This window comes from Scylla paramamosain, chromosome 25 (genome assembly GCF_035594125.1).
Source record: "Scylla paramamosain isolate STU-SP2022 chromosome 25, ASM3559412v1, whole genome shotgun sequence".
Lineage (NCBI taxonomy): Eukaryota > Metazoa > Arthropoda > Malacostraca > Decapoda > Portunidae > Scylla > Scylla paramamosain.
In genome coordinates, this window is record NC_087175.1 from 3,750,001 (window position 1) to 3,760,000 (window position 10,000).

Consider the following 10,000-nt stretch of genomic DNA (forward strand, 5'->3'; position numbering starts at 1 on the left):
TTGATATTGCACGCTGATTGGTTGATTAAGAAAGGTGTGTGTGTGTGTGTGTGTGTGTGTGTGTGTGTGTGTGTGTGTGTGTGTGTGTGTGTGTGTGTGTGTGTGTGTGTGTGTGTGTGTGTGTGTTAGATATCAAGGACGTTGAACTTTATTTACACACACACACACACACACACACACACACACACACACACACACACACACACACACACACACACACACACACACACACACACATATATACTTAAAAAAATGGTATTGGTGTTTTCTAATCGTTAATTCACAGCACGAGGGAAGAAGGGAGAGGGGGAGAGAAAATTAAAGCGGAGGGGGAAGAAGAGTAGGCGGAAGAGGAGGAGGAGGGGGAGGAGGAGGAACAGGAGGAATAAAAGGAGGAAGAAATGGAGTACCAGTTAGCTTGGCAGAAATATTGAGAGAGAGAGAGAGAGAGAGAGAGAGAGAGAGAGAGAGAGAGAGAGAGAGAGAGAGAGAGAGAGAGAGAGAGAGAGAGAGAGAGAGAGAGAGGTTTGTTGATGTGTTATGCTTTTATTTAATTACTGACTATTAATTGATGCCCTTCCTCTCTCTCTCTCTCTCTCTCTCTCTCTCTCTCTCTCTCTCTCTCTCTCTCTCTCTCTCTCTCTCTCTCTCTCTCTCTCTCTCTCTCTCTCTCTCTCTCTCTCTCTCTCTCTCTCTCTCTCTCTCTCTCTCTCTCTCTCTCTTTACACAGGTGAGAAGGTCAGCTTTCGAATCAAGGAGGGAAACGAGGAGGGAAGATTTTTCCTCCATCCCTCCACAGGTGTACTTTCCCTCCAGCGACCCTTGGATTATGAAGAAACACAGCAGGTAAGGAGGAGGAGGAGGAGGAGGAAGAGGAGGAGGAGGAGGAGAACGAAAAGTGAGTGCCTGAGAGAGACAAGGTTAAAGAAAGGAAAGGAAAGAAGAGAGGATGAGAAATAGAGGAGAAGGATTAAAGGAAGGAGGAAGAGAAGGAAGAGGAAGAGGAGGAGGAGGATTAGTGTGTAAGAGAGAAGAGGGGAATGAAAGGATGAAAAAAGAATGGTAATGAAGAAGGAAAGATGAGAAATATTGAGTAAAGAGAAAGATTAAATGGAGGAGAAAGAGAAGGAGGAGGAGGAGGAAGAGAAGGAATGTGTAAGAGAGAATGAGGGAAGGAAAGCATGAAAGAAAGAAACGGTAATGAAGAAAAGATGAGAAATATTGAGTGAAGAGAAAGATTAAATGGAATAGAAAGAGAAGAAGGAGGAAGAAGAAGAGGAAGAGGAGGAAGATTAGTGTATAAGAGAGATTGATGAAATGAAACTATGAGAGAAAAAAACGGTAACGAAGAAAGGAAGATGAGAAATAGAGGATGAAGAGAAAGATTAAATGGAGTAGGAAGAAAAGACATTATAATAAGACACAAGAGTAAAGAAGAGGGAAAAAAATAAAGAATAACGAAGAAAGGAAGAAAAATACAGATTGCGGAGATAGATTAAATAGAGGAGGAAGAGAAGGTAGTAAAGTAAAGGGCAAGAAGAAGAAGAGGAGGAAGATGAGGAGGAGGAGGAGGAGGAAGGGAGAGCGAGGCAGAATAAATGTTTGGAGTGAGTGAGGCAGGTTAGGAAAGAGCAAACGAGGGGAAAGGAAGGGAAGGTGTGGGAGGCGGGAGGAAAGGAATGAGGAATAGGAGTGCGATAAGAATGGGAATGTACGAGAGAGAGAGAGAGAGAGAGAGAGAGAGAGAGAGAGAGAGAGAGAGAGAGAGAGAGAGAGAGAGAGAGAGAAATGGAAATGGAAATAAAAATCGGACTTTTAAACCACGAATGGAATGAAAAAGATCACAAAAAAAGCACAATAAAATGCCTACAAATACCACTGGAACTGACAGAGAGAGAGAGAGAGAGAGAGAGAGAGAGAGAGAGAGAGAGAGAGAGAGAGAGAGAGAGAGAGAGAGGGCGCGGTATGAAACATGGAATATGCTGGTGAATATTCTGTAACAATATCCGGGGTGATCCGAAGAATAGATATTTGAGCCGTGCATCCCCAGCTTACTGATACATTCATCTTTAAAGTGAGCTGCACTCTGAGAAAGACAAACTATCGAGCCCTCCAAATATTCTAAGTGTGGACCATCCTTTGAAGCGTTCTTGGTACCCTGAAGACTGAAAACACAAACAAATGTAGGATCCTGTGTGTGTGTGTGTGTGTGTGTGTGTGTGTGTGTGTGTGTGTGTGTGTGTGTGTGTGTGTGTGTGTGTGTGGTAGTTTGCCATTGAAGGTGAAATGTGAAGTCAGTGTCGTATTCTTGTTTAAAAAGAAGACATAACTCAGTATCTTATAAGTGTAGTACCCAGCTTAACAGTGGTAGAATACGGTAATAATCGCACTGTTTCATCTTCATTGGCAAAGTACTGCATGTGACCTCTTCCTCAATATAACTGTAATGCTTATAAAGAAAAACTAAACTAAATTATTCTCATACGTATTACTCAACTTAAGCATCATGGCTGTATTGGACAAGAGTTTCCATGGTGCTGTTTGCCACTGGAGATGAAATAATGAGGTTAATATTATATTCTTTGCATTATTAACTTATACAGTACACATCGGTGAATATTTTGTGTGTTTGTAAGCATTTTAGCCATATTTTTAAAGGAATTACATGTGGTCAAACAAAAAAAATAAAAATTGTAAGTGAACAAACAGACTAACTCTTGAATCATGAAGCTTTACAGAGCTCGTATAAAAGCTTTTAGATGTTCTAGAGAAGTTAAAGTACTACTGGTAAAGGGTTAACGTGTAATACTCAGATTTGAAATAGCAGAGTTTACAGTTGAAGATAAAAGAGTGAGGATATTATTGAACTCCTGCATTAGTACGTTTGATAGAAGATAAACGAAAGTTTTTAAAGGTTCTTGAGCTGTGAAAATATTGCTGACAGTAAGTTAACAAGTAATGGTCAGGTTTAGAAGAGTACGGCTCAACATGAAAGAGTGAAGGAAGCACCAAACTCTTGCGTTATTATGGTGGACAAAACACGCATTAGAATTTTGAGAGGTTTTTGAACAGTGGCAGAAATTTTAACAGCACATATACAGAGAGTTGTCAAATTTGGAAGTGAATTCAAAGTTGAAGACGAAAGATTGAAGCTATAACCAAAGTCTTGCATAAGTAAGTTGCACAAACCACGTATTAGAACCATGAGAATATATTTTTCTTTTCTTTTACCAGTTGATGTATTATGAGCAACGTGTTAACATGCGACGATCTAACTTGAACAGATCATTCACTTGGCAAACAGAGAAGACAGACGAGAACACGATTTGCAATATTACCTCACCCTGTAAGAGACTGGAGACACTCAATTAAACCAGGAGAGTTGATGAGGCGAATTTGTCAAGTGGAGTTAAAATGATTGCGTTGTCCCGGAGATGTAATTGAACGTGTGTACCTTTCAGAACTTAATTATAGACAGGTAGGAGGAATGACAAGCGGGGTAGGTGCGTCGCTTACCTGGGAAAGGCTTGCATACGTGGAAAGTTTAGGTTAAGCCACAGTCGGGTAGCGAATGTGTTACCTGGAATATCAGAGAGAGAGAGAGAGAGAGAGAGAGAGAGAGAGAGAGAGAGAGTAGGTGGTTAGGGCCAGAAGCGAGAAGTGAAAGAGATAAAGAGAAAAGGTAAAGGTGAAGAGAAAGTGAAGAATTTGGCAAGGCAGGAAAATTGAAATATGTGCTGGATAAAGATGGTGGATGGAAATAGATGGAAAAATAGTCAGAGAGAGAGAGAGAGAGAGAGAGAGAGAGAGAGAGAGAGAGAGAGAGAGAGAGAGAGAGAGAAAGAGAAAGAGAGAGAGAGAGAGAGAGTTGAGAGGGGGGAGCTTGCCGGAAAATTACAAGCAAAGAGACAGACACAAAGGTTCCATCTAATGCATTGTAATGGAAACGTTTTATTTATTTATGAATAATATTGTCTATTTATTTGAGGTCATTTATCACATTTACACATCAAAACACTTAATACTAGTGTCATATGTAACTCTACTACTACTACTACTACTACTACTACTACTACTACTACTACTACTACTACTACTACTACTACTACTACTACTACTATTCTCTTTGCAGTATATTTTTGTATCTTTATTATTTATCAACATGTATCTTTCTCTCTTTCTCTCTTCTCATGTTTCCTTCTATTCTTCTCTTCTTTATCAGCTGTTTCTTACTTCACACTTTCTCACAAGTTGATTAAGGGACATATCTGATTCTCTCTCTCTCTCTCTCTCTCTCTCTCTCTCTCTCTCTCTCTCTCTCTCTCTCTCTCTCTCTCTCTCTCTCTCTCTCTCTCTCTCTCAATCCCGCCGTTTCGCTCTTTTTTCTCTTTTAGTTGCCAATATTACATCAGTTCTTTTTATCTTTTTATCTTCTATTTTTTGTTTCAATTTTCACTTTCCTGCCGCTTGTGTGTGTGTGTGTGTGTGTGTGTGTGTGTGTGTGTGTGTGTGTGTGTGTGTGTGTGGGTGTGTTCCTTTTCTTTTGTATTTTATCTCTGCTTTCATATTTCTTCTTCTTATCGGCAAAAATGTTGACTTTATCGAAACTTCTCACTATTCCTTCGGGGTATCGGATGACACACACACACACACACACACACACACACACACACACACACACACACACACACACACACACACACACACACACACACACACACACACACACACACACACATTCCTATCGATAATTGTATTGGTGTCGGTAATTTCATTGAGTTATGTGTCTTCTTCCTCCTCCTCCTCCACTTCCTCCTCCTCCTCCTCCTCCTCCTTTCTTATTTTTTCGTGTTTTCTTCATTCTCTTGCTCTTATCTTATGTTTGTTGTTGCATTATCCTTTCCTTAATTTCCTGTTTACTTTTCATTCTTCTTCTTCTTCTTCTTCTTCTTCTTCTTCTTCTTCTTCTTCTTCTTCTTCTTCTTCTTCTTCTTCTTCTTCTTCTTCTTCTTCTTCTTCTTCTTCTTCTTCTTCTTCTTCTTCTTCTTCTTCCTCCTCCTCCTCCTCCTCCTCCTCCTCCTCCTCCTCCTCCTCCTCCTCCTCCTCCTCCTCCTCCTCCTCCTCCTCCTCCTCCTCCTCCTCCTCCTCCTCCTCCTCCTCCTCCTCCTCCTCCCTACTTTGAGCAACTATTTTCCCCTGACCTCAAAATACATTATCTCGCATTCGCCTCCTTTGTTGCTTGTTCACAGTTTCCCTTCTCTCTCTCTCTCTCTCTCTCTCTCTCTCTCTCTCTCTCTCTCTCTCTCTCTCTCTCTCTCTCTCTCTCTCTCTCTCTCTCTCTCTCTCTCTCTCTCTCTCTCTCTCAACACACGACTTTAAGATAACACCAAGCTTGGAGATCCGCGCCAGAACATCCAATAGATACTTGCATAGTGGTGGCACCAGCAGCAGCAGCAGCAGCAGCAGTAGTAGTAGTAGTAGTAGTAGTAGTAGTAGTAGTAGTAGTAGTAGTCGTAGTAGTAGTAGTAGTAGTACTATTTTATTTTAGTAGTAGACTATTTTATTTACTGGAACGTTGCTGATAGTTGATAAAGATAAAAACAAACACACTTCATGGTAATAAGACAAGAGGTAGTGGTAAATTACTAATAGAATGATGAAAGCACTCCTAAAAATATCAGTAACTGAATGTTTGAGATAAACTTACTGTCAAGGAATATGGTTCGTGGTGCGTAGCAAGACCACCATCAGCAGTAGTAGTAATGGAAGCAGGAAGAGCAAATAATACGTACAACAGTAATAGTAAATCAACAGAATCATGAAAATGCTCCTGAAAAACTCATTATCTTCCTTCACACCTTGTTAAACGTAAGAGACAAACCTACAAAATTATTGGATTACGCTTCATGTTGGTAGAAGAAGAAATAGTCTGTGGGAAGAGCAAATAATAAATACAACAGCAATGGTAAATCAATAGAATCATGAAAACGCTCCTGAAAAACTCATTATCTTCCTTCACCTTGTTAAACGTAAGAGACAAACCTACAAAATTATCAGATTACGCCTCATGTTAGTAGAACCAGTAGTGTAAATAAAACGATGAAAACACTAAGGAAAACTGTGGTAGCTTCCTTCTTAGCCTGTTCAACGTAAGACAAACCAAAGAAATGTTAAGCAATATTGTTATGCACCAAGTATTCGCCTAACAATACGGGTCATGGTAGTAGGGCACACAGCACGAGTAACAGAACCAGAAAGACCAAGTAATAGAAACACCAGATAATACAAACTCTTTTCCTTTCCCTTCCAGTGCGAGTTGGTGGTGGAGGTCCGAGGCAGCAGCGGCGAGGGAAGCCAAGCGCGCGTCCTGGTGCAAGTCGGTGATAGAAATGAACACGCGCCGTACTTCCCAAGGGCATTGCATGAGACTCAGATCACGGAGGAGGACGACCGCCACCTCCCCAAGACGGTGCTCACGGTAAGTCCCCATCCTCCTCCTCCTCTTCTTCTTCCTCCTCACACGCGCGCACTTAGGAAAAAAAAAAAAAAACTTGTATACCGCAGTGGTCGTGTGTCCGCGTAATCCCACCGCTGCCACCAATGTATGTTCGGATCTCCATTCATGATGATCTTTTCCTAGTGTAATCCCGCCACTGTTGCTTTCCATTACATGTTTTGGTGTGTGTTTGTGTGTGAGTGAGAATTTTCGATGCCTTTTATATGTGGGGCGGTAATCCTTCCGTACGTACGTGTGTGTGTGTGTGTGTGTGTGTATACGTCGTTCCCTGTTTTTTGCCGTATTTCTTATTTCCAGCCTCGTACGTAGGCAATCCCACAGCTGCCACCAATATTGCGTTTTGATCTTTGTTTGTGACGGTTTTCTACAAGCAATCCAGCCAGGTACCTTTTCCTATTGTACTCTCTCTCTCTCTCTCTCTCTCTCTCTCTCTCTCTCTCTCTCTCTCTCTCTCTCTCTCTCTCTCTCTCTCTCTCTCTCTCTCTCTCTCTCTCTCTCTCTCTGAATAGTTGGTCTTTTTCTATTCCGTTTGGAGGCAATTTTCTAGCGGTGTTGCAGTTCATCTCGGCTTATAAATTTGATTAGTTAAAATATACATGAATGCAAATAGATAGTGCGTGGGAGAGAGAGAGAGAGAGAGAGAGAGAGAGAGAGAGAGAGAGAGAGAGAGAGAGAGAGAGAGAGAGAGAGAGAGAGAGAGAGAGAGAGAGAGATCCTGACGTGTGTAGCTGGCTCTTTTGATGTCAAGGTACAATTGAATATAAATAAAACGTGCTCTTTGATATTCAGAACTTATTTAAAGACAATTGAAAAGTAGCAGTAATAGCAGCAGCAGTAGCAGTAGTGGTGGTAATGTTATACATGAAATAGTAAAAATAATAGTTTCACAGATCAAACAGTAATGGCAGTTGCAGTAAAAGTAGTAGTGTCACAGATCAAATAGTAGTAGTAGTAGTAATAGTAGTAGTAGTGAAAATAGTAACTTAAATAGGTCAAAATTTACCTTTTCCCTAGAAGACTATTACGGGCACCTGAGTTTTGGCAAAGTTGCGTGCGATTTGCCTTAAGTTTTGCTTCATTTGAGGGAAGTTAAGGAGAGTTCTCTGTATTTGGGCCAAGTTTACTGGAAGGCAAAGTTAGGATTTAAACGCTCTTTTGGACACAAGGCGCAGCGGTGGACGATGGTGAGTCAGGCCCCTTCAGAACTGCTGGCGAGGACATTGTGACTCAAGAATCAAGGGCAATGTAAACAACGGGAATAAGTGCACCCAGATAAGTGAATGACGAGGGGGAGGGGAGCGATGACCAGGGGAGATAAGGAGGAGGGAAAAGGATGTGATGGAAGGAGGTGTGAATCAAGATATAGAATAAGAGGAGGGAAATGGACTGATAAAGGGGAAAAAACGTAGAATAGAGAAGAAAAAATAGGAAACTGATGAGAAACGCCCTTACACACACACACACACACACACACACACACACACACACACACACACACACACACACACACACACACACACACACACACACACAGACGCACAGTTTATTTCCTAACATAGCACAGGAACAGAATACCTTCAAATCCCCTTCCCCAGGCTCTCATTGAATAAATAAACTCTCAATTCGCAGGTGTAGAGACGCGCACCTGATTGGCAGTGTGAGCGAGTGAAGTAAAGCATTCCTCTCGCTTCACAGGTGTAACGTTACCTGACTGACAGACACTACAGGAGTAAAAGTTCTTTTCACCTGACAAGACGCTTACTTCCACCTACCTGTACTTGGCTTGAGATGGTTTTAAAATTATGCTTTCTGTTTCCTTCATTCCTAGTTTCCCAGCATTCCCGTCTTTGCCAAATGGTGGTGGTGGTGGAGAGTGGAGGCGCGGCACATTTTACCTCACTGCACATCAATTTTTACCTAACTCTGTGCCTTAGACAACTTCAGGTAACTTTTTAACACCTTATGCCTCCTCCTCCTCCTCCTCCTCCTCCTCCTCCTCCTCCTCCTCCTCCTCCTCCTCCTCCTCCTCCTCCTCCTCCGCCTCCTCCGCCGCCTCCTCCATGCATTCACCATCTCCGCCAAACTGTCCTAGAGGGAGAAAAAAAAAGTGACGATACATTTTTAACAATCCAACCACTTACCTTTGCCTGTACGTGAGTTTAGGCGTCTTTTTAACCCACTTCTCCTCTAGTTTGCAGCATTCAGAGCTTCAATAACACGGTGCAGGAGTGAAGAGGCGCCGGGGCACTTTTCACCCGGCTAGACACTTCTCTTTTTAATCCAGTACGCCTCTCACACCTCAAGCAAACGAGGCTGTCGAGGCGAGATAAGAACCCGTTCACAAGAGCTGTCATTTGTGGTGCGGGGGCGGAAAGTGAGAGAGAGAGAGAGAGAGAGAGAGAGAGAGAGAGAGAGAGAGAGAGAGAGAGAGAGAGAGAGAGAGAGAGAGAGAGAGAGAGAGAGAGGCAACACAGGCAACGCAACGCAACACCGTCCTTGAGTTGACTTGTTGTCATAATGAGATTGTCCCTCGGCCGCGGCTCGTGTTATGAAACGACCACCAGCTGCCCAAGATTATCCTCGCGCTGAATATGGAACCTCGATAGATATTCTCAAGCGACCACCACCTGCTAAGGACGGGCCAACGTGTGGGTCTTCGCGCCACGGGGGTAGCAACCTAGCGCTGCCTCAGACGCCTGGAATATCGAGGAGACTTGAAGCTGCTGCCGCCACTCACGCGAGACGGTCCCTTCTTATCGTGTTTACACTTCCTGCCGTCCCACAAACTTAGATTGGACCAGAAACCAACCCACCGCTAGGATTGTTGGTACAGTTTGTGAATCTCTACCTCTCTTTTTTTTTCGTCAGTTTGCTCTCTCTCTCTCTCTCTCTCTCTCTCTCTCTCTCTCTCTCTCTCTCTCTCTCTCTCTCTCTCTCTCTCTCTCTCTCTCTCTCTCTCTCTCTCTCTCTCTCTCTCTCTGGTCTTCCTGCCGCGTCTGAGTGGGGGAAGAGCAGCCTCAAAAAAGAAGCCAGTAAATAATGCTTATGAGTAAAGTCTCATTAAAAAGTGTAATGGTGGCTGTAGAGTTTCCTATTGAGTCTCTCTCTCTCTCTCTCTCTCTCTCTCTCTCTCTCTCTCTCTCTCTCTCTCTCTCTCTCTCTCTCTCTCTCTCTCTCTCTCTCTCTCTCTCTCTCTCTCTCTCTCTCTCTCTCTCTCTCTCTCTCTCTCTCTCTCTCTCTCTCTCTCTCTCTCTCTCTCTCTCTGTGTGTGTGTGTGTGTGTGTGTGTGTGTGTGTGTGTGTGTGTGTGTGTCCACGTACTAATTTCGCCTTGCCCTTATCAATGGCTTATTTTTCTTTCTTCCAACCACACACACATTCTCTCTCTCTCTCTCTCTCTCTCTCTCTCTCTCTCTCTCTCTCTCTCTCTCTCTCTCTCTCTCTCTCTCTCTCTCTCTCTCTCTCTCTCTCTCTCTCTCTCTCT

The 10,000-nt window shown here is 42.9% G+C and overlaps 1 protein-coding gene across 1 annotated transcript in view; it reads left to right on the plus strand.

Moving 5' to 3' along the window:
• Window positions 1-10,000, plus strand: part of LOC135113101 (putative neural-cadherin 2) — a 248,894-nt gene that overhangs the window by 177,868 nt on the left and 61,026 nt on the right. The window contains exons 4-5 of the mRNA XM_064028140.1: window positions 731-846; window positions 6,311-6,478. Of these exons, the coding sequence (XP_063884210.1) occupies window positions 731-846; window positions 6,311-6,478 (284 nt within the window). The remainder of the gene's footprint in view (window positions 1-730; window positions 847-6,310; window positions 6,479-10,000) is intronic.